Raw genomic sequence first — 25,693 nt, 5'->3', positions numbered from 1 at the left:
AATAAAGGTACGAGACAGGCTCTAGATCACGGCTTATGAATAACTTCCTAAGCAAAACTCACAAAGCCTTAATGCTCTTGGTTGGGTTGATGATTGACACTGATCTCTTCAATCACAAAACACAGTATTAACTCCTCAGCTAGAAGCATTTTTTTTATGAGATGCTTTCAGCATTACACTGTCTACTCCTTGGCTATGAAAGAATAATAGTCCTACTGGTTAGGACTATTTAATCCTCTTTAATCCTTCCCTTTTTTCGCAGCAAAATACGATCCTGTTACTACATAGTTTGATTTCAGGATAAGATTATAAACAGATGTTCTTAACGTAAGAGATCTTTATTAAAAGAATATCCTTATTAAAATAATCTCTTTATTACCACAGTGTTTTGTATTCCTAAGGAGATACTTCAGAGAATATCACCATCTATTTCTATTTAGCAACAATCCCTCTTTACACCAGAATTACGCTTAACAGATTGACAATGGCTACTTCCCATCAGAAAGTCTGTTTATATCCATTTCTCATTCTGCACCACTGCTCAAAATTCCGTACCAGTCATTACTTTTCAGCGTGTTTAGTTTTACTGTAACATAAAACCCTGCCATCAAAACAACCAGGTCATCACAGCTGTCAAAAAGTGAAGTACTTGATTACGGAGCAGCAGCAAAAAGACTCAGGTTAAACATATTTTTAGTCGCGATACTGTAACTAACCTTTAACGAGTGCATCAGGCGTTTTCACCATGTGACACCGAAGCAAACAGAGGTGGAGAATCTGCCTGAGAGAACGACGGGCAAGTCTCTGAGGAGGTCTCAGAGAGGAAGCGGAGTGGATTTGAAACCACGAACGTAAAGACGTGCATAAAGGGATACGTTCAATCACTGACCATGAGAAAGTAATTATTCAATTGATCTTCAAGGTTAAAGCTGCTTTCATCTAAGCTCTGAACAGTCAGGAGCGTTGTTACTCACCAGCTGTATTTCAACTGCTGTCACAGGCCTGTGGTTAAGCAACTGCAGCTTTTCTGCCCTGTTTAAAAGCAAAGCGTAAAACAATCCGCGTTACTATATAATTTGAGGATCCTCCAAAATGCCTGGTAAGAGGCAAATACATTTCTGATAGTTTAGTTTCTGACTGGGTTTGCAGTGTGGTTTAATTGCCACGATAATTTGGGTATTTTAAATACAGGACTTGTGCGTTTAGACATATTGCTGCTGCCATCTCTAGTCTAAGGTGGGAAGGCAGAGGACCTGAGACCGTTACTGTACAAGCATTAATTAACATGCCCTGTTGCTTTGTTAAATGCTGAACAACTTGTCAAAGATCACAGAGTCTTTTGCTATGAACACACGACCACAAGAACAATTATCATACCTAAGAAGTTACAACCCATTAGCCAAATGGCAATAACTTGTTTATTCTTTTAGCCCATTGCAAATACAAAGTTAAAAGAAAAACAAAAAACAAATAAAAACCAGCTTGAAACCACTTGGTGTCTCATGTACTCTCTACACCCCACAGAGTTTAGGCCAACGTATTTTTCACACATCATTATAATGGGCCGAGGCCATACTGTTACACAGGGATCTTTGGGCAAAGGCGTCTCCTCAGCTCTGTTCCCACGCCAAGCCTACCCTTCTGCGCTGTTTCTACAGCTCTCGGGCACCAGGCAGCAAACCAGGCGGGGGGCTGAGCTGGACTGCAGAGATCACCAACCTCTTTTTCCGAGGTTGTTTTGGACTTGATTCACAGCACAGGCCCACAAAGACTGGCACGACCACAAGCAGCAAGGCAGCAAAGATACAGAAAATGTCAAAAAAAACCCCCAATTGCCACCTTCGATCAGTGCCTGAGCTGTAAAGGTATGGTCACTTATTGTGGTTTAAAAGATGAGCGATAACTCATTAATTTACAATAACTCAAACACTTCTGACTACCATTCCGCACTCCAAGGCGGACAGAAAGGGATTCCGCGCATTCAGATGTGGAGTCTGGTGCCTCCAGCCCAACAGCACTTCAATCAATATTACCTTCTTTTGTTTTCATTTTAGATATCAACCACGTTGCATCCGTATTTTTAACAGTTCAAATTCCATTCCCCTCTGCCTACAAGGCGAAGTCAGCAAAATTTCTCTGACGCTGTACTTAAACACGAAACACTTTAATATTCAGCTGGAGCCAGTGGCAAAACCCCTGGTACATTCGGAACCACCACTGAGCTCACCCAGCATCACCGCTCTTCTGGCATCATTTTAACCAAACAGCTATTAGCTCCACTTTCTCATCACGAAATCACAAGATCTCACGAATACCCATTAAAACACTTTGATCATTAAAACAGAAATTAAAGGGTGTGAGGGAGACAATTTCACTGACATTTAAAAATAATTTTTTTTTGGGGGGGGGGGGGGGAAGATGTGATCAAACAAGTATGTTCATTAAATGCAAACCACAACATTTAGGCAATAGCTCTGCAGCCAAAAATTATTAATTTTACACTCTACTTAAATACAAATAATTCTAAAACCAAAGTAAAAACAGCTGTCATATGCCAGTAATGCCCATTTCATTAATTTCAGAAGCCCAAAACATTAACATTGACCACATAATGGCAGCATGGCCAACGATCTGAGCTGATCTTTGTGCTTTAGAACAGAAAAGCACAATAATACAACACTCCTAAAGACAAAACAGATGTTTCAAAGGGCATATGAAACAGTAACAAATGCACTTTTATAATAAAAACTTACAATTACAGTGTAATAATAATAGAGACAATGAGTAAACAAACCTGAACATACATTTTTTGTGGGGGAAAAAATCTTGAATTATTATTATTATTATTATGATGTACGCCAGCCACCTATTTTTATGCAGCACCTCTATCGCAGACATTGATGCGTTCAAGTGAGAAACGACAGTTAACACGCACAATGTTCCAGTCTATGACACAGTAGTAAACTACGATTTTGAAGAATAAAAGCTTGGAATTTATTATTATTTAAAAGGCATCTTTAATGTATTATTTAAACTGATTCTGGAGCTTCCGCCTGGTTTATTGGGCCCGTGGGTGGCGTTCAGGAGAACCCAGAGGCCGTAACTCACAGCCCCGAGCTCTCCCTTGCAGGCGTTTACAACTAACAGGTCAATCAATGTCTGTGTGTCTGGAGATACTTCAGAGACACCGCCTCACGCCAAGGGGCGTCCGACACTGGCTGCCCTTGAAATCTAACCCCAGCTAACAGCTCCTACCATCGCCAGGCATTTCAGTACTCCATCATTCACGTACCTGCACCGGTACGTGCTCAAAGACCAGGGTGTTGAGACTTCTCAGGAGGAGCCTTTGAAGGCAAGGCGTTGCTCTGGTGTGCACGTGCGCACACGTGCGTGCGTCAAGAGACTGAATTTCATACTTAGGAAGGCAGGCAGCCGACTGCCAAAGAGAATAAGGCCCTCCATTTAGCCACCAAACACACCGAATCAGCAGCACCAGCATAAAAGTTTCCAGGCTGATGTCGCCTGAAGGAAAAAGCGCTGTATTACCACAGACTGGGGGATCTACCAGACCCTCTTCAGCTAAAACATCTGTGACTGCAAGTGACGTGGTGGTGGGAACAGGACTACGGGAGACCGCGGCTCAGGGAAGACAAGGGCTTTGCTGATACCAAACATCGGGATTCAGTATAGCAGAGGGTTTTGCGATGTGTATTCACAGCCCTTAAGAACAGAAAATCGTTCCGAAGAGCTGACACGCTGACCGTTTGTTGTTTTTAGATCCAGCCTGCTGGTAACAAAACCAAAATCCTAAAAAAAAAAAAATAAGTAACATTTTTTAATTGTTCCATCTAGTGCCTGAGCTATTCTGCCACCATTTTTATAAAATGCTGGAAAATAATTTTAATCACAACTTTCAGCTTCAAAAGAAAAGCATGCCGTTTTGAAAAAGGCAGCGTTTGTGAAATAGTAACAGCTCACAACAGAAAGCTGCAAGAAATCCTCCTGTAATTTCGTTTACCATTAAAAAGCCTACATAATTCAACATCTTGAATTTACATTTACTTTACAAATGTACCTATTTTTTTTTCTCTCTCAAATTCAAAATTGGAGAAGGGGATAAGGAATTAAACTTTATAAAGAAGAAAAAAAAAAAAGAAGAAAACTCCATTTTAGTCAACCACAGAACTGTGCAAAATGTCTGTTTAAAAAACGAGCTCAAACATTTTGGGTACCACCCTAGCCTTTTAATCTTCTTTTTTACTTCTACGGGACCACATCAGAAGATGTTTCTCAGTCTTCAGGAAAAGCTTGCAATAAAGTGACATTTGGTAAATGCCAAGAAGAGTAGCAGACTGCACATCGATTTCAGCTTTCACAGCTAAAAAAGATTATTTTTGCTGAAGAACAGGAGGATGCTTCTACCTGTGCATCGGCCCTTCCAAGCGGGGCCATCAACTTACTCCTTAAAAAACAACAAAAAAAATTGTTCTTAAAGCAAATATTTTAACAGCGGTTTCAATGTGTTTTCTAAGAAACACCAACTATCAAATTAGTTACCTGAGCTTGCCCACACTTATTTGTGTGTCCTGTATATAGCAGCAAGGGTCACTATTTTACTATTTACTATTTTAATATTTACTATCACTATTTTACAGGCGGTAAGACTGAAGGGGAACAATTAAGCGGTGACTGCTTTAAAGGTGTTGGGTTCCGGAGGTGTAAGAACAGGGAAGAGATGTGGCGTGGGAGGAGAAAAGAAAAGGCCCTTGAGACAGCACATCACAGCAGACGTTGCCGTGTTCTCTGAAGGCTCCGCTAAATAATGGTGAAAAGGACAAGCCAGACCTCCGCCTTCCTCTTGGAGATTCTCTGGTGCCTTGAAAAGGATCCCTCCTTCCCTTCATCCAAGGCGCATCCAGGCTGCAAAAACCCAGGAGGATCCTGGGGAGAAGGTCCTTTGTGTCAATTACGGTATAAATCAGTATTTAAAGGCAATTCCCACTGTAGCGACCATGTTCTCCTCCTGCAGAATAACTGTTCACGTTTCTCCTTCCTCTCCTGTTAACCACCCCTTGGCAGCACAGGGTTTGGGCTTAAATTCTGCATGCTGGGATTTTACAGGGGACACAAAGGAATCGGAATTAACGTGGTTAACCAGATTTATCAGACTGATTTATCAGGCTTTAGAGAATCAAGGATGAAAGCCAACCGTGTTTCCATTGGTGGGAAGCAGTGAATACACCTCGTTTATTTTCCCATGCTAATCACTTACATCTATTTGGCAGCTTGATGTTTACAACAAGAGACTATTAAGAGCATGGCTGAATTTAACACTGAACTGAGAGCACCACTGTTGGCTGCTTTATTGTCAAAAAGAGAAGGTGTTTACAACTGCTGCCATTTATTACCATCATAAGTAATGAAAGGACAGAAAAAAACCTTAAGATTGATGGGAGACGAGTACCGATATCTTTTAGACCAGAATTAAAATTGAGAACAGGCTATTTAAGGAATCAATGAGAGAAAACCCCCACCCTCATAAAATTGTAGTGAAAGACAGCACTGCCATAAAAGCAGAAGTCCTACCAGAGCTGGGTAAAGAATATTAAATAACATCTTCAGCGTACAAAAATCTGGCCAACGCATCTGAATAAACGTGTGAAAGATTTAGGGCTTTTTCCTCAAGAGCCAGGAAACTGCCTGGTGACGCAGGCGCAGGAGCTGCCGCGCTGGTCCTGATTTTCAGTGTTATTTGCTTTATGGTCCCTGCCCAAGCACGTGTCTGTGCCTCAGCTTCCACACATCTACCACAAAGACAACATTTTCAGCGCCGGCAGGAGAGCTCTGAGGACACCTACTTGTAAAACACCTCCCCCTCCTCCCCAAGCTCTACTTACGAAGACAGACTTTTACGTTCCCCGTGTAATGAGTTCATACAAGTTTCTCACGCGCTGCACACTCACGCGCCACCTCTGAGATCAGAGCCTTTTCAAACAAGTCTTGCTTCACTTTTGCAGCAAGACACATTCCGATCCAGTCCTACAGCTCCACCACGTCTCCAGACCAAACAAATTATCTGACTTTTACAAAAGTGCACACAAGATAAATTTTCTCATATTCTTGTTTTTCAAAGTAATATCTGTGAAATTTCTTGCCAACAAAACTTCAGAGTATTTGCAGTTTTAAGAAATGTGTACAGAAGAATGAGAGATAATTTGCAAGTAAATCATTAAAACGTGTTATCTGAAAAATTTCATGCTTGTTTTTGATCCGCAAAGCTCCCTGCTGGAAAAATGACTCAGAACATCAAAAGGGAATTAGCAGCAGGGTGCAAAAAAACAAAAGCTCCATAAATGACACACTTCATCTGAAGGTGCTTGCGTAGTGCTTCAGGGTTTTAGAAATTATGAACGCTAATTAACACTAAAAAATAATAATCTTTAGACATGTTAACATTATATAATTACTATTTAAGCAATGCATTTTTTTAATGTACATAGAGATTGAATCCAAAGGCACAGAGGAATGACCAGCTACTCAGTAACTGTCATTTCCAATTGGTACCTTGCCAATTATTTGCTGATCAACCTAGATCTTCATTGTCAGAATGACGTTTAAGTTACTTCATTTTGGCAAAAATATTGCAGGATGGCAAAGGGATAACTGGCTATAATTGAAGACATTTGGACAAATATGTTGATACTAGCATGGGTACGCTGGTAGCAGTGAGGGTAGATACGCTCCTGTAACAGAGAACAGTAACCTTTTATCTGTTCCTTTGTGACTAGTAAATACCCAGTTCTAAGATTATTTAAGAAATACCAAGCGTGCATGTGTGCAAGCCAGGGGCAGTTACCGCTGCTTACTCGGGAGGTCCCGTTAGCAGCTCTCCCTGCTGCTTGTACAGAACACAGACACACACTCCAAAAGTTCACGATCTGAGATCAGCTCTGGGGACCCTGTTGATGTTTTGGTCCCAGCTCTTCTCGCTGTCTGCAATTTCTGACCTTCCTACTCGTAGCAAATGGAGCGACCAGAAGGTTATTACTCTTGGTATCCCCTTGAAGCTCACAAAATGCCTCTGAAGTTCAATGTTGCAATAGAAAACAGGATTTCGCAGCCCTCAACACCCGCAGTAAGCAGCGTGTCACTGCGTGCAGTACGAGTCGGAGCTCAGTGCCCACCACACTGACTTCTTCTAACGCTGCTACCAAAAACTGACTGTTACGATCAGGGTCTCTGTGCACCTCGGATTTCTTGCCAGCACATACACAAATTAGAACCTAAATACCCACAATTCCATCAGAAATAAGCTTTAAGGAAGGCAAATACTGCAAGCCTGAACATGCATCTGTATCAGTGCTGACTGCAGCGCTTTGCATGGGCACAGACATGATAAGCCTGGATTTACTTCATGCTCCATTACACCTAAAAAATAAACAGAATTTTTTCCAACTCAGATGAATCCATCTTTACACTTTCTACAGCATGTATGTTTACACTCACGCTCATTAAATAAAAAGGGTAACCGTCCCAATCAACTAAACAGAAGGTGAAGAGTATTTTCAGCTTAATTGCCCCCCATAAGTAAGTCTTTGTGTTTCCTCTGGACTGCCCAGATTTTAGTAACACTGTGTAGAACACGAAAGCTGCTCATTCAAGAGAAGAATACATACAAAAGATGAGTGACGGCTAAAAGCCATTTTCTCACATAAAAGCAAGATTCCCCTAATCAGAGTTAATCGCCCGTTATGCAGACTCTTACAGGACCTGCCTAGTGAGAAATCCCCAAATGGCAATTACTGCTGTCAGCCTGAGCGGAGCCTCCCCGCTTCTAGGCCACATCCAGCAGTAGCTGAGACTCAGCCAGAGCCAAGATCAGCATTTCCAGCTGAGGGCAAAATGATGTGGAGCGGGCCCTGGGACATATAAAGCTCAGGCTGCGGGAGACAAAAACGTGCGCAGTTATGGGGGAAGAAAATGGGTCTGAGGTCTGCGTTTGAGGGGAGAGCGTACGATGTAGGAGGTGAGGATGCTGGATTACAACAGCGTAATCCTTCGCAATCAAAAAAATGTTCACCTAGAAGACAAAAAAAAATAAAATAATCCCTGTTTTGTGCTGAAGATGACACTGTATATCCGGGTAGACAGGATGGACAGCACTTGCTACAGTCCATAATAAATTCACAGATTCTAAAAAATAATAAAAACAGTTACACACTGTTGTGTAAATTAAAGACAAAAAGTATCATATTCTGCCAGCAGCGACCCAAATATTTACAGCACTTATATTTTAACCAAAACCTGGTATTATGTGTCTTGGTATTGCCCATTTTTTAGCTCCTGAATTGCTAGACCGTATGTAAATATATATGCATGCACATTTTGTTTTTCTAGTAAGAGATCCATAGGCATGGGTAAGAAGAGAACAGTATTAATGCCAAGATACAGCACACAGAGCTAAAAAAAAAAAACCCTAAAACCTCTGTGACTGCGCAGAGGCAAATTTATCCTCAGGAATGTATGTTTTTTAGTTGCTAGGAAAAGCATAAGGTAACGGCAGTATGCATAACCATGTCTTTTATTACTAGCTGAAAATATTTAAGACTCAAATCCTGTGGTCTTGAGTCAAGCACGGCAACTCACGTAAAACGTCGGCTGAATGAAGATCACAGGATCTGGCTTAGGGATGAGCAGTCCCGAGCGCGGTCTGTGCAACCCCAGCGCCGGTCTGCGCGGCGTCTGGGCAAACATACCCGGCTGCGTCCTCCGCAGGGATCACCGCTGTACTTCGCTGTCAGTACCTTCGCCCAGGATGAAATCCGAGGGCTGATAATGGTGCCTGAACACAAAACACTGAGCAACACCGCGACAGATCAAAGGGTCAATTTCCCATCAGTTCAGAGGGAAACACAACAGCCTTTTATAAGACTATTAAATGATGCTATTGTTAAACTAGCACCACCCTGACTTTCGTGTTGAATATTCACTTTGAAAGCTCAGGAGCAGACAAAAATGACAAAATAAATCATTCAGCCTTCAATACTGTAGAGGTTTATATTTGTTGTAGTTTTTGGCAGTAGTGAGGGAAAATATTTTCTAAAAGTATTACTGATTTTCAGCCCAACACTTCTTTGAATGTGTTGATTTAAAGACAAAAAAGGCAATATTTATGTCCAATTTTTAAAAATTACAATAATATGCAGTGATTGGAAATTTGTTTATTCCAAAATTAGATCCAAGACATGCTATTGGTAACAGGAAGTACAAGTACAGCCAATTTTCACTTAACCACAATTACAGGGCGCAAGCTTAATAAATGTTCTTTCCGTACAATGCCACTTGCACTACCTTACAAAACACGAAGCCATTCCAGGGACTAAAACTGGAAAATTAGCTGCTAGTGGCATACTGTATTTCCAAGTACCACATGGCTTACTGTACTGCGGCGTTAGCCAAAGCCTGAGGCCTCAACAAGGTAATAATAAAATTCACTGTGATGTCAGTTCAGAGCTTTTCATTTTTTATTTTTTTTTTTAAAATCTCAGTTCTGCAGTTTCAATTTTACCAAAATAACTGATGACAAGGAAAAAAAAAAACTGTGCTTTACCATACTTTACTGACTGCATCAGTGAAATATATATTTAGATGTCTTTGAATTTGCTCCACTTAGCAAGGCAGCTATCTGAAATGACTCAGGAAGGTTTAAGTTTTTTGTACACGTTAGTATTTATTTTTAAAATTTGCCTTTTAGGAAAAAGTATTTTTTTCCGCCTGTAACACTGATGAGAAAAACAAAATGGGTGGCTGCCAGCAGAAAAGATGCGCTGGTCTGTTAACCTGGTTTTGAGTAGCAAATATGAGCAGTGACAGAAAGAAAAGCCTTGAGATGATTTTACAGGAGCTGCACCATTTGCCAGCGCAGTGCTATCAGCTCTGTAACTGGAGCCAGAGAGTTTTAGGATATTAGTCTGATGAGCAATGCATTTTGCACGGTTAGTACTGCAGGTCTGGAGGAGGAGGGCAGGAAAAATGAGAATTCACTTGATTAAAAGCTCTGTTCTTTAAATGAATGTGCCTCAATTCTTGGTGCTTCCCTGGATGGTGTCTGGTCTTTCTTCACTACCTGGAAATTCTCAGATCCACCAGCACAACCTAGTGCTTGCGTGCTGCAATAACATGCTGAGCGGGGAAAGTCAGCTCCTCACACTACCTTCCCTCCAACAGGCTTTTAGAGACAGCTGCAAATCACAGAATCACACACAATGGTTCGGTTGGAAGGGTCATCTCGTTCGGGTTGGAAAGATCGTCTCGTTCCAACCCCCTGCCCTGGGCAGGGACAACTCCCACCAGCCCAGGCTGCTCCAAGCCTCATCCGGCCTGGCCTTGAACCCCTCCAGGGATGGGGCAGCCACAGCTTCTCTGGGCAACCTGTTCCAGTTCTCACCACCCTCACAGTAAAGAATTTCTTCCTGATATCCAATCTAAATCTACCCTCCTTCAGTCTGAAACTGTTACCCCTTGTCCTATCGCTACACTCCCCGATCAAGAGTCCCTCCCCATCCTTCCTGCAGGTCCCCTTCAGGGACTGGAAGGCTGCTATAAGGTCTCCTTGGAGCCTTCTCTTCTCCAGGCTGAAATCCTTCTTATATTCAAAGCCCTGAAGTCCTTGTATTAGAAAAGAAGTTCCTGAGCTTAATTAACAGCACAAACACACTGCCTAATTGTTTCCTCTTTGATTAGAGGCAGAGTCATAACATGGAAATCAAACAGCAGAGAAAGCAGTCTAAGATGATGAGATGTTTCTGACCAGTTGTGCCTTTTAACCACATTTTCTGTTCCTCTTGCAACGAGAAAACTGAAAACGCTGCTGTGCCCTCACCGAGAACAGACACCAACTAACATATAGGTTAAATCAAATCAGCGACCTTCAGAAAACCAGCAGAGACAGCATACGACCAGCTAAGAGATTAAGGGAGAAGCACATCTTCAAATGCCTTACCCAGAAAGGACGCAGCAAAGACAGACTCTAGAGTTCATTACTCTTCGTGGGAGGAAAGGTCATTACAGCGAGATCATGTAAGCAAGGTCCAGGAAAGCTAACATTGCAGGTTCTTTCCTCTCACAGGGGAAGAAAGCTCTCTACCAGATAACTGGAACGAAATCTCGAGTGAAGTCTTTTATACAAATACCACCTCCATCCCGCAGAATGGAAATGATTAAAGGCATTAGTTTTTCATCTATTAAACAACAGAGCAGCGTTGAAATGATCTTGGTTATGAACCAAAGGGTAGTCAAAATTTCCTTGGAGGCATCACTATTTTAAGTGGTTTAACATAAAGTGCATTATATAGCAATTGCACACCATATGCTTTCTGTGTTTTGGTGTGAAGAGGCTGCCAGATGGGCTCTGATACTTCTAGCTTCAAGCGTCTGAATGGAAAAGATTAGAAGAAAGAAGTGCCAGGATCACGCTAAACAATTCTGTTTCTTATTTTGTAAAGTACGTGGCAAATGCAGAGCTGGCAAGTTCTTTACCAGATGACAAAGATATTAACAAAGTAAAAGTTGTAGAGGATGCTCAAGAAACTAAAGTATGGCAGTCCAGTCGGAGTTCTGATAAGCCATAAATGCAGTAAATTTGTAACCTGAATTAATGGTTGGCTCTTCACTTTCATCCTTCTGCCATTATGCAGACGGAAATGGGAATAATTCTCTTGCTTATCTTACAGACTGATTCAGAGAAAAAGGAGAGAGGGGATGATACCTAAAATCAAAGGCACCTCCTAGCATCCATTAAAAAAATAAAGTAGTCAGAAAGCCCATCTAAAACTTGTAACTATTTCAACCTTTGCAGCAGTGCTATATTCAAGCTCACAGAACAGGCAGGCATGGGAAGGCGAATATTTGGGTAGACTTTCTACAAAATATCTAGGCACTACGGGGGACTGAGAGATTTTGCAGCTAGAATTTTCTGGTTTAAGATCCAACATCATTTAATACTTCACCCTCGGAGACGCCAGATGGGGGAGCAGATGCGCGGTCAAGGTATCTAACGTAGTAACAGAGCTCCTCTGTCTTTTTCTAAGAGTTAACCCTGAGGTCCTGGTCAAATTCTACCAGAAACAAGTTTAGAAATTTAAAAGAGCTTTAAAACAAAACAAAAACAAAACAAAACAAACAAACAAAAAAAAATCAACCTTTGACTTTTAATGGGACTCATACCTAACTCATTCAGTTACTTCTGCAAAATCCTATTCTGCCTTTTTAACCCCCGCTGGCTTTTTGCTGTGACACAACATTCTTCTGGTGCTTTCCCAAACTGCTGCCCTGTACAGACTGAACAAGCTCATTTCATTTCAAAGAGGACGACCGTTTCACATTACCAGAAATGAAGGATTCTCACTACTTACACCAGAAATAGTCTGCTGCCAATTTTAAGATACTCTCTTTCATTTCAATACTATCAGCTCTTTACAGTAAACAGAGAATATTTTCTCCATGCTTCAATACCTCCATGACAGAAAATAATTAAGATACTTTGCCCACTACAGAAATTAGTATCCTGCTATATAAAATGAGCTCCGGGAGGACTAAACACTGACATACTGACCTGGCAACTTTAGTTCTACAAAAGAAAGCACTACGAGCAAAGTCACAATACCCACGACAAAGCTTCCAAGTACTAGCACCCCTGTGTCTGCAATGACAGCAATCCTGTTATCAGAGCTGCTGATAAACTGGTCGTGAGCATAATTGTAGGGAGGGGGCACTGAAAGTCAACAAAATAGCTGACAGTCTGCTTTCTACTCAACTTACTATGCTTTGGACAGGGTAAAAAGTTGCCTCGCAGCACTGCGCTCTCCAGATGCTCTCACTTTGCATTTCTTTTTGTGACACAACCAAATTATTAGCAGGGGCCTCCTTCCCAGAGCACAAACTCCTTGGGAGTCCTTCCAGCAGGGAAGAAAAATACAGCATAAATACAGTCTACACAGCATAAACTACTCCTTCGTGGTGAAGGAGTCGTCATCTAGAAGCAAATAAATCTTTGCTTTTTCTGCTTTAAAAAGCAGATGACTGATTAGAGCTACCCAAGCAAGCAGACAACAGATTAAATTTCTTTCAGGTCTGACTATTTACAACAGGCTTCGCTCACGCTCTGGAGAGAGGTTGGAGAGGATTATGTGTTTCTAGCACTGTGAAGAGGCATTCGCGCCGCTGCCAAACAGGAAAAATGCCCTTTGAGTCTTCTTGTAACTGTGAAGAAAACCTTTTATTTTCTAGGCAGGACTTCCCAAAATAAGAAGATGAACCGTATGTTCAGCTTTCCTACAAACTCTGGGAGGGAGGGAGAAAGCAGAGGGGGAAGGAAGGTTGACACAACAATTAAGTAACTGAAATGTACATCTCAGAAATCCTAGTGGACATAAACATCAGTGGACAAACAGCATAAAAAGAGAAGATGAACATCTTAGTTTGCTAAAGGCCAGTTAGAGAGCATAACCCTGAGAGATGGGTTCACAGATTCTCATAAACCTTAACTGCAGAATAACATTCTTTCCCATACATCTATATTAGGATTTTATTTACTTATGACATCCCTGCAATACAGACACCTTTTTTGCCTTAGGAATGAATGCATTTTTGCTTAAGGAAGTCCGTAAAAATAAGACTGATAATAAACTGAGCTTGGGTTGGCGTTTTTTGGGGTTTTTTTTGCAGTTCTCTAACTGTGTTCAAAACCCATTTACAACTCACAGCTTCTTCCTCAGAAAATATTTCATGAACTCTGTGCTTGGTCCATGCGAAGCCATGCTAAACCCCCAACTACTGACAAGAATCTGTTTGAGAAATACATTGGCAAACACGGGCCTACTTATGGAAATACTCATCCACATAGGCGTTAACGAGGGAAGGAAAAGATGTGTGGATGAGTACTTAAATAACCGCAGAAAATACTTAAAATATGTTAAACAAAACCAGACAGATTATCACGTGTACATGATCCCCTGTGTACGTGGGGATCAGTTTTTCAACACGTCCATGAGTTCATACTTTTATTCAAAGGCACATTTCTACTCACTTGGTGAGCTTGTGGCCTTTCATTGCTGCCAGGAACTCTCTCACGGTCTCAGGACTCTGGTATCTACAGGGTGTTTTTGAGATGTACTTCAGCGTCTGCAAGGGATAGGAAGAAAGTACACATTATTTCACAGTTATTATCTGCTTTACCATGTGTGCATGAAACAAGCCGGTTTTGAAAAGTCTCCTCAGTACTACTCAGAAAAATTGGAAATCAATTCAGGTTTTGGGATTTGGCTTTTTTTTTTTTATTTTTTGTTTTTAAAGTGAGAAGTGCTGTCATAGATGATAAATCACATTTTTCAGTCTTCAGTAAGACTATACTGGTATTTGCTGAGGGAGTAAGAAACAGGCAATATGTAACTACAACATTATGGGATAGAAATCACATTAGCACTTTTACATTGGTACTTATCCAGAAAGCCCCAGTGAATTCATCCCGTAAAGACGTGACCCAAGCAGCTCACTATCCACCAGGTGGGAACTACAGCTTTGACTATTCCCTCTGTGCCTTTGGGCGAGCAATTTATCTGAACTGTTCAAAGCCCAAAGTCGCACGTTGAAGAGTTCAGGAAAGGAGCAAGTTTCAGCTCTATGAAAAAAACCACCTGCTGTTTGTGAAAGACATTTGCTTTCTTGGTTTGAAATAATCTCAGCGGATGCTAAGACTGTGATCAAGCCATACTTACAGCTGTGCTGAAGAGTTACTCGGATTTACTTTTTATTTTAAAAGCAACAAACATTTACAGATTCAAAGCTAGCTTAAAAAGGTACAAAGACACAGGGTTTGGGGATTTTTTCTGGTGTTTCTTTTTTGTTGTTTTGTGTGTGTGCGTGTGTGTGTGTGTGTGTGTGTGTGTGTGATGTTTCAGTTTGTGTTTTTCTAAAAGCAGTAGCACTTCAGAAAACCTGAATGCTATTCAACCTTAAAACCATGCTACCTTCTGCCAAGTTTTCACGTGCCAGGGATACTCTCACCGCCAACCCATCAGTAACTCATTAAGCTCTCCAATCTATGGCCGTTTTCATCCTGCGTTTTTGGCAATGCTCTCTTAAAGTTCATAGAAGCAGGTTAGGTGGGTTGTCAAGAAAATCCGCAAAAACACTGTAGTATTAGAAATGTTTATCTGACTTGAGATGATTTATCTTTGCTCTATTTTTGACATGCAACACCTACCAACCTCAGCTAACTTCTGCTGAGGTTACATCTGCTTTCTTTAAAAAGTGACATCGAGCAGACAAATAATACATAATGTAAAATAAAACCACAAATTCCAGTTCACAGCTGTCTTTTCACTGAAAGTAGCTTAGAATCTTCCTGAATGTTGCTTTGATTAGACCCCAAAATGAAGAGTGGGAAATAACGAGCATCAGTGGAAAAGTCAAGGAAATCCTTGCATTGTCTGCATTGCGTGCATCAGCAACTGAAGGATTTAAAAGAGTATTGTCGATGCTTGTTTTGAATTAAGGAAGAAAATCTTCATCAGTTGATCCTGCACAGCTACACATAAAGCTCAAAAGTATCAGTACAACTGACTCATGATGCACTAACTGGATTGCAATAACAGAGCGTGGTAGGATACCACATGCACAGATTATTAATAATAATAATAAAACCCCATAAAATTCTATGTGATACTCTTTGAGTTTCTTTCTCAGAAAATCTCTAAACTGAATATTTATATTTGAAAAGTCAGAAGCCCAAAAAGCTGAATCAGTATTCACAGAGCAGAAAACAACAGATACTGGGGGAAAATGAGCTACAAGATCCGTATGGCAAATAAGAAAATATGCGAATATGTTTACAGTGTATTTCCATTAAAATCTGTTATCACTTTAAAATGCTAGGTAAAAAACAGACTTCAACAACACAGGAGAATTCATCCTACTTAACAGATAAGAGTGTTGATGAAATACGAATCACTGGTTTTCTTAAGCACCAGTTTCCCTGGACTACTGAGAAAAGCACAGTAAGGTAATAGTAACCTTCCCTTCTCCGAGTTCCATCCCGACCTTTTCCGATAAAATGGAATTATTATACACAAATAATGCCTGACATGAAATCATCGTACTACCACGTAATAAGATTATTCAATAGGAGTAATTTCTTTTCCAGTTTAGTCTTTTTCAGCAATTTCAGATCAATTAAAATGCCAGACATAGAGCACGACACAGCTCCAGTTCAGCAAGCTTCATCTAGTTATTTCAGTACCAATGGATACAAGCCTGCACAGAGCTCAGGAAGACACACTCAGCATGAATAAAAACAATCCTGCAGGATCAAATTCGGGTTTTCTTTCAGTCGGATGCAGAGAAAATGTACATAGAGTTTACATCAGCTTCACTCCACGCACAAAAACGAGCATCCTACAGTTATTTAGCATGGAGCAATATAACATGGCAATTAAAGCTTTAAGATGCATTCTAACAAAATATACTTACAGGATCTTTCTCAGCCATTTCAAAGAGGTACAGGAAGAGACTGTTAGTCTCCATGAAGATTTAAATTAGATTTTTTGTAAGCCCCTATTTTGTTGAATATGAGGCTTAGGAATTACAGCTCTGTACCTTTTCAAACAAAGCCAGAACTAAAACAAAAACAAAGCCTAGGCCAAATCTTATTCACATGAGTAGTTTCACTGCTCAACGGGATTACTATTGCAAGCAAGGCAAACTGCTTTCAACGTCCTGCCCGTCGTGGTGCTACTCACGCAATTCTCTGACACGGACACAATAGGTCACACCGCAAGTTTGGTACAAAGTTGCTAATTTGAGATATTGGAAATGTTCGTATTTGCATTGTATGATTTTAAAAGTTCTTCCTAGCAACAGATTGAACATCCGGCATCCAACTGATTTCACTATCTGTACGTGTAATTTTGTTATTCTGGTTATCCATGTCTGGCTCTTTTGACGACAAAAAAAAAAAAAAAATCTATTTTAGTGGGAAATTATTAGTTTAAGTCTGTTAATAAGAAAATATCTGTGCCTCAGCTTTGAAACCGTGATTAGGTGGTATCATCAATTCATCAGACGATAGCAAGTTCTGCCCTGGGTCTTAAAAGGATAGAACATTTGGAATCAAAAAACACCCACAAAACCGAACAGTTAAAATACAACGGGGGTTTTATTCCTTTTGTGATTTTAATAAGAGCAGCTGCATGCCTTGACAGCACCATTAGCCTACAACCCGAATAAAGCTACCACAGAAAAGCAGCAAAAAAAGTGTATTTTACTGTGCTTTTTAATAGGGGAAATTTCATAAAAAATTATTAATATACAGACCTAAGGATGTGAATTACTCCAGCTTGGGCTAATTTGCAAAGGAAATTTCACAGTGCTACTCACTTCATACATGATTGTGTTCAGATTCTGCTGACCAGAGCTCTGCTTGTTCTTTCCGCTCTCTTTGCGCTGCTGCTTAAGATCAGTAAGTAACTGGAACACCTAGGGGAAAAAAAAAAAAAAAAAGTGTTTCAGAACATTTGAGAGTATGATTCTATGATTCTGTTTTACCTAAAAATATTACAGCAAGAAAACATAAGTGAACAACGCAAAATCCTACCAACCAAGCAACAACAACAACAAAAAGCATGGCTTCTTTGGTGAGTATTTTGGCACCAGAATCATCAATAAGTATGAAAATTGTTTTTTAAAAATTGTGACTATTTTAAACAGATTTTCAGCGCTTGTTAAATGTTATCTAAGAGCCACAAAGGAGACGCTGACAGGATGAATCTATCCTCGTTGTTTATCTTATCTCAAGTCCGGCGCAGAGTTGGGCCATACACGCTGTACGGGCACAGAGCTCCCCTTTAAACGCGAGTGATGCTTGAAGCAGAATGTCACACAAGCTCACGGCCCTGCTGGATTTGTTATGAGAGACGTACCTATAATATTAAAACGGATATACATCTTGTCTCACAGAGATGCAATTTTACATTACCTGCAAAAAAGAAGTAAACTCTGCAAGTGTCACGCTGCCAGGAACCAACTAAATAAAGGCTTGACCTATAGATGCTCCTGATATTAGTGATCCTATTGTGAATTCCAGTGGAGTTATTCATAATAGTAAATGTTACAGTGACTGGTAGGGTGTTATGGTACGTTAAACCACAAAGATTAAATTAGCTCCCTATTTCATCACAACAATGTAATACAAGCAGACATTCTTGAAAAGAATGTAATAAAGTTGTCTTCACAGATATGATGCAGTGAATACCGATGTAGGAGCGAGATTCAGAGGGTGAGTCTGAAGGCAAGGAAAGCGTTTTGGTTTTTGCATCTGTGCTCTGTCAAATCTGCTGCAACACCACAACATCTTTATTCACCATAGCTAGACGCGCACCAAAGTGTTGAGACAGCATCACAATTGCTCTTTTATTCCCACATTAAATCACATTAGGTTGAAATTTCTCCAGATGTTTTGCTTCGGGCTTTACGGTATACCCAGAGCCAATAACCACAGCAGAGTAACAGATCGCTTCTTTCTGTTTATCCCCTAATTTTTAGCTTTTTTTAATTTTAAAGATCCAGTTCCAGGGGTATTATAAACTGACAAGTCCACAGAAATAAGAATACAATCATTTCTAGACAATGAGAAATAAGAACATTACTGGCTACAAATCCTGCAATTACTTTATATTGCATCTTCTATAAAAGAGGAACACTTATCAACCCTGACCTGAAAGCCAAAACTCAAGCTATGAGCCTTTATCTAATAAATATCTAAACAAAATGCAGCCAGTGACAACAAAACATGAAATGACAACTCCAAATTCCCAGAAATGTAGGCATGGAACACGTATCTGTCCTGAATATTCCTTTCAAACACCACTTTCTGTGCAAAATATTACATCGATACAGAGAACGTTGGCTATGCCAGCCAAACCGCAAGTGGAAAGAGGAGCAAACAGAAAGAGATCGGTGGCTTTACGGGAATCAGCACTTTGAAGAGCAGAGAAAAGCCATGCCCCAAAAGCCTATAGCTGCAGAGATCATTTTGCAGTAAATAATCTCTGAAATACTTACTGTTTTCTTCACTGCAACAGTACGTGTTTTTAACAAACAGACACTTAGTACGAGTTTGGCTGACATAATATCATCTCTTTCTTAGGCAAGCCAGTTCTTTCCACGTACCTCATTAAAGCCCTTCTAACAGTCACCAGCTGGTTGCTCTGCTGTACACAGACAGATGCAGCTCAAGACAAAACACTTCAAGATTTATTTCAGGCTAGGATGAAACAGCTGTGCAACTTTTAAGCTTCAGCAATAAAACAGTTATTAAAACCATTCAAAAAAATTACACTCATAAACAAAGCACTGAAATCTTCCCGTTACCTGGCTGAAGTTAAACCAACAAGAACGTGACATTTCTTCCTACCTCACTAAAAAAATACCTTTGCTCAGGAGAGAGGAAAATGATTCAAAACTTATCTAGACGAGAAAATAAGATTTTTTTTTTGTGTTACTATGTTATTTGCATGCCAATATTCATTGTTTGTTACGACAGGGCACTGTAGCTTCCCCATGACACCAGATCAAGGTACATCACTGGCTTCTAGGGGTGTTTGTCCTGAGTAACACATCTCAGATCAGCAAACTGCCTCACCCTTACTATAACCTAACCTGCTTTGGAAACACCTCAAGATGTTTAAAAAAATACTGCCAAGCATTCAGAGGTGTAAAACTGCATTTCCAGTAGCACTGGCTTTAACAAAACCAGGTGTTAATGAGCTACAGGTTCTCGGATGATACTGCCCGTCACAAGTTAAATACGAAACATTGATTCTAGCAGCATCCATCTGTGAAAAATGTTTGAATTTTTCTGCAAGAATTTTTATTTGCAATATTAAAGAGACTCCAGCAAGCAGTGTGTCACGTATGTAGTGGTATATTGGCTTATCATACGACAAAATTCAGAAAAAGATACTTGGACATTGCTGCCCAGTTACAGAGGTGTCAACATTCCTGATCTGGGATTCGATGCACCATATGTCAGTCAAAGCAGCAATGAATCCCGTGCACTTGCCCAAATACACCAGTGTTTGAAGATGTGGAGAATCAAATTCATAGAATCATAGAATTGTTCGGGTTGGAAGGGACCTTAAGGATCATCGAGTTCCAACCCCCCCTGCCGTGGGCAGGGACACCTCCCACTAGATCAGGTTACTCAGAGCCCCGTCCAGCCTGGCCTTAAAAACTTCCAGGGATGGGGCTTCCAGCCCCTCTCTGGGCAACCTGTTCCAGTGTCTCACCACCCTCACGGTGAAGAACTTCTTCCTAACGTCCAGTCTGAATCGACCCATCTCTAGTTTTAATCCATTCCCTCTAGTCCTACCATTACTCGACATCCTAAGAAGTCCCTCCCCAGTTTTCTTGTAGGCCCCCTTAAGATACTGGTAGGCCACTATAAGGTCTCCTCGGAGCCTTATCTTCTCCAGACTGAACAACCCCAACTCTCTCAGTCTGTCCTCACAGGAGAGGTGTTCCAGCCCTCCGATCATCCTCGTGGCCCTTCTCTGGACACGCTCCAGCACATCCATATCTCTCTTGTAGCAGGGGCTCCAGAACTGGACGCAGGACCCCAGGTGGGGTCTCACGAGAGTGGAGTAGAGGCGGAGAATCACCTCCCTCGACCTGCTGGCCACGCTTCTCCTGATGCAGCCCAGGATACGATCGGCTTTCTGGGCTGCAAGTACACTGCCGGCTCATGTTATTCTGAATAACAAACCACACACAGAGGATTCAACAAACTAACCACACAGCAACAGAGTAAATACAACAAGGCGGAAGTTAAAGTTACTGACATTCCGAAGATCTGCTCCTCATCTGTTTGAAAAACATTAATTATATCTGGTTTTATAGATTTGGGATCAATCAAATAATACTACAGCACCCATTACTAGTAAAAACAGAAAACTAGTAATTTTTCAGAGAACTAGATTTTCTTTAAAAATATTTTTTCTTAATAACAAATCAAATGGAGTGGGTGGAAATCACATACAGGTCTTGCTGATTGCCACTGGCAATTCTCAGCCTCCAAAGAAGTATGTAAGTGACTGACTACAGCTTTAAACTGCCGATTTAAAACCAAGACACAGAGTAACTTACCTCAAAATTACTCAGCAATGCAGCATTTGCATCTTTTCTAAAAGGAAAAATGAAAATGATTAATTTATATTCCAAAGGAAACTGTCTAAAATTTTTCTTTGCTGAGTCATGCAGACTCTAAAACAACAGACACTACTTTCATAAAGTTTAAAAAAAAAAAAAATCATCAAGAAATCTATTTTTGGTGATTCTATAATTACCAAGTTGTGGCCACCTCTGGAAAATATTTTTCCATGCTGTTAGTAGAATTATTACATAAATATATAGTATATTTTGCACAATTTGCCCCATAAATCATAACACACTTATACACCATAGTCTTTTTACTCAGCCTATTTCACTCACTCACCCAACTTTACAAACTAAAACCAAATTGCTTTGCCTCTTCCTTACAAAAAAGGGCCTCCAGATTTATTAGAATAAAGACCGACGGGGAAAAATCATTCAGACTACACACACTATTTATTTATTAATGAAGAGTACAGAAAAAGAAAATACAATTACTGTTTTTAGTGCAATGGACATGTGTGTATAGATATAGATAGCACTATATAAATATATATAGTAATATACAGTGAGAAATATAGCACTATATTTACACATACTGTACTGAGTAAGAAAACCTTATTGCATTTCAACTTTATTTATTCTTTGACTCTTTATGTGGCTACTCCTCTATTAGCAGCGCAAGGCTGAGAGTTTCCCATTTTGCACCAGCCAAACACTCCCCACTAATTCTGTCCCAACTAAGCACGAATCATTATCCGCCACTGCTACACTGAACGCACCATCCTTGAATCCAGCTCATATTTAGATTAATCACACCTCTATTACTACCGGATATTGTAATTTTATATTTTTAAATTAAAAAAAGGGAGAAAAACCAACACAGAACATCCTGTATTCCTGAACAACACATTTCTGCTGAGCAGTCAGTCGCCGACACAACAGAAAGTTTCCATACAAAAGGAAAAAAAAAAAGGCCTTTCTCAGGTCTGTGCAGCAGCTTATAAAAAAAGAAAAAAAGAAAAAAAGGTACAATGTATTGTTAAGCACCATCAACTGTTTGAATAGAATTGTCACGTTCATCACTTTCAAACGAGTTAAATGCGTCCACAGACTTCCACAGGTTCTATCATTGTTTTTAAATGAAAAGGACCCTCTAAAATACGCTGAGATGAACTTCAACTTCCATTTCGCTGACTAGAGTGAAACTTCAGCAAGTGAGCTCACACACGCATTAGTTTTCATTCATGTTTTACAAACCATATAGCTTTTGTTGTTAGGTAAATGCAATTCTTCAGAACGTTTGCATTCAGGCTATCACTACAGAAATCCCTATGGATCAAAGACATTCTTTGTTAGAAATAATAATGCTACAGAAGATTTATATAGGGAATTATTCTGTTAAGTAAGTGAAAGGGTCATATAGAGTAAATACATCACTGTAAATGAGCCTGTGAAATCTATCTGAAGTTAAATTATTTAAGACAATTGAGTCTTTTTTAATTCAAAACCACTTTATCGTTCAGAAAAATATTATTTTTTTTCTAACAATGGATGGCAAACAAGTCAGTCTCAAATCTCCAACAATTTTTGTTGTGCTGAAATACCACAATTACAAACTGATCAACAAGACCAGTTTCAAAAAACTTTTGCAGAACTTAGCAGAAATACAATTTTCTTCAGCCCTAACTTTCATGAATCGACTATCAATTTTACATTCAGAAAACAAGAAATTATAAATGAATTCTGATGTATATTTTTAAGTAGCCAACTAAACTGTATGCTTAACTTTTACAAGATCATGAAAAGGAAATACATCTCATGTTAATACCAAATGTATAAACACTTTTTAGAATCTTTAAACAGGTAACATTTGTCCAAATTTCTGTCCAAACCAAAATATTATTGAGAAGGTCTGCTGCATATAATATAGAAAAATATCTTAGTATATGGCATCATACCTCTAAAAATACCATTCACACTTCATGTTTTTAAATCTATTGCTTAAGATATGTTGTATATTTAAATCAAAATGTTTTCTGGAGAGTTCTTTTGTCTAGTCACAGATACTTCTGACGCAGTAAGAACTTAAGAGAGGTTTTCCTAGTTGCAGAGCTTCCCTCTATGAAGACGGTCAGGCAGGAGGCAAAAGATTAGGGAGATTAAATTCCAACAGCAATTCAAGTGCAAAATGGACTAAATCGTTCCATTCTCACGCACAGGGACGTTCACCCACAGCTCAGGACTCACCCCCAGGTCTTCTGCCCCTGATGCACCTTCCCATCGGTACTAAAAGAGGTAGCACCAGTCAAATACATGGAGCTACTCAAGGCAGTAAAAAAGAAGCGGATGTATAAGCATCATCACAGACTTACTATTAATGGTATCGAAAGCATCTTTCTCATCAGGGCAAATCCTGTCTTTCCTCACATGCAACAGCCACTTGCATCCTGTGTATGTGTTTCACAGCATTTTTCGGTATACAACAGCAAGAACAGCTCATTTCCCTGCAGGCTGCTACTCATGTTGAGGTTACAAACCCGTATTTCAAACGGAAGTTTCTTATTTGCTATCTACTTTCAAAATTTATGCATAGAAGACTTAATTATAATAGCATAGAAGATGTAATGACAATAAAGCATCCATGGATAACATGAACTGCAATAGCTCAGCTGACTTTGGTGGATGCTGACATACGTCCCATGGGACTCGCATCCTCCAGGCCAACCAGTGCCGCATACACGTATATAACCACACAATGTAACGGGCCCCACAGACCTCACCAGAATGAGTTTCTGTGCTTCAAAATCGGTCAAATCCTATTGTTTTGTGCCCAAGTGACGCTAACAAGACAGAAACATGCATAGTGCTGTCCGCATAGGAAGGCAACAAAACTTGCTGCCTGGGATGGCAACCTGGGGGCCAGCTGGTGTACGTGCCACGAACTATCAGCTAGCCAAAAACTGTGACTCGCCTCTTGTATTTGCAACTGCTGGGGCACACCCGTTAGGTTTTTCTCCTTCTGCAGCACATTCATCTCCTACAGTTAGCTGTCTACCTGATGCTCACAGGAATCACTCTCTCCCAGATGCCGCAGAGGATTCACATTTCACCTCTCGCGGGGCAGAACAGAAAACGGAGCGCGAGGAGGCAGGAGGGCAGGGAGATGGAGATGGGACTCATGCTGAGCCATGACGCCTTTTGCCCAGGCACGTGCATCAGCATGATTTTTAAGCAAACAAAAAAAAAACCCAACTCAGTTTCTCGTCAGAGTGCCTGAACACGCTGCTAGTTACAGCGGCGTTAAAGGCCCAGTGCATCCTCCCATACAGATCTACCCGCACACACTGCAGACAGGCCCATATAGAAATAGCCCCCAGACCACAGGGAGACAGGCCCATATAGATGTATCCCCCACACCACAGGCAGGCCCATATAGATGTGCCCCCCCACATACCACAGGCCGGCCCATACAGATGTACCCAAAACACCACAGGGAGACAGGCCCATATAAATATGCCCCCCACACCACTGGGTGACAGGCCCGTATAGATGTACCCCCCACACCACAGGGAGGCCACATAGATATACCCCCTACGCCACAGGGAGGCCACATAGATATACCCCCTACGCCACAGGGAGGCCTATATAAATATGCCCCCCACACCACAGAGAGACAGGCCCATATAGATTTACCACACACAGGCCCCTGCGGATATACTCCCCCTCCGCACCCCCCCACCCGGGCCCTGGAGCCCCCGCTGCCGCCACGGAAGCTGGGGCTGGGCTGGAGGCGGCAGCAGCCCGTCCCCGCCGCTCCTTACACCTCCATCTTGTCCCCCGCCGCGCCGGGACCGCCCCTGGTCGCCGACGAACTTCCCCTCACACCCGCAGCCCGCTCGGCGACGGCGAGGACAGTGCGAAGCAGGCCCGGGCTGAGCTAAAAGAGGTTCTTAGCGGCCGGGACGGAAGCGGAAAAGGAAGGAGAAATAAGGAAGGGGGGGGGAGGGGATTAAAAAAAATACCCACTGCATTGGCCGGGAATCGAACCCGGGCCTCCCGCGTGGCAGGCGAGAATTCTACCACTGAACCACCAATGCCGGTGATGGAAGAAATATCCCCACCCCCTTCCTTGTAACTTCTGCGGACAGAAAATGGCAAAAAAGTTGTTTCCACTAAAAGGTGTTCTGAAAACCTACTCAGACTCTGCCAGCTAGCCGCTCCAAAGTGTGATGACAAGGCAGAAATTCCATTATAGAGGTCCTTCCAAATAAAATCCGTAGTCACATGCAAACAATGCTGTAAGGCTGAACTAGCTGTGTAATACTCCTATTGCCTTTTAAAGCAGCTGTACATACATTTTACCAGGCTCAGCAGCATCATATGTCTTTTCCTACCACCACTGTTATTCTTTCCCATTTAATCCATGTGCTATTAAATTTTGCAAGAGCCCTTTTCATTCTCAAGAAAACCAGAGACACTTCATGGA

At 41.0% G+C, this 25,693-nt stretch overlaps 1 protein-coding gene and 1 non-coding gene across 9 annotated transcripts in view; both read right to left on the bottom strand.

Moving 5' to 3' along the window:
• Nucleotides 1–25,279, bottom strand: part of CRCP (CGRP receptor component) — a 33,998-nt gene extending 8,719 nt beyond the window's left edge. The window contains exons 1-6 of one of the 8 annotated variants that reach the window (XR_012588302.1): nucleotides 25,029–25,171; nucleotides 21,199–21,235; nucleotides 17,434–17,532; nucleotides 14,087–14,181; nucleotides 8,647–8,856; nucleotides 975–1,032 (exon numbers count right to left, since the gene is read on the bottom strand). Coding sequence is in view for 7 of the 8 variants with exons in the window: in XM_074594601.1 (XP_074450702.1) it covers nucleotides 975–1,032; nucleotides 14,087–14,181; nucleotides 17,434–17,532; nucleotides 21,199–21,235; nucleotides 23,455–23,522 (357 nt within the window). In the remaining variant the exon portion in view is untranslated. Of the gene's footprint in view, nucleotides 1–974; nucleotides 1,033–8,646; nucleotides 8,857–14,086; nucleotides 14,182–17,433; nucleotides 17,533–21,198; nucleotides 21,236–23,454; nucleotides 23,619–24,178; nucleotides 24,403–24,900; nucleotides 25,173–25,233 lie in introns of those variants that run through there. The other 7 variants (XM_074594598.1, XM_074594596.1, XM_074594600.1 and 4 more) reach the window with 7 other exon arrangements.
• TRNAG-GCC (transfer RNA glycine (anticodon GCC)) lies at nucleotides 25,234–25,304 on the bottom strand. Its single transcript has one exon. It is a non-coding gene; the product is annotated as a tRNA-Gly (tRNA).
• Nucleotides 25,305–25,693: the final 389 nt, after the last annotated feature.

The sequence above is a fragment of the Larus michahellis genome, chromosome 7, assembly GCF_964199755.1.
Source record: "Larus michahellis chromosome 7, bLarMic1.1, whole genome shotgun sequence".
Classification (NCBI taxonomy): Eukaryota; Metazoa; Chordata; class Aves; order Charadriiformes; family Laridae; genus Larus; species Larus michahellis.
Note: the sequence above shows the minus strand (reverse complement) of the source record. Positions and strands in the feature narration are given on the sequence as shown.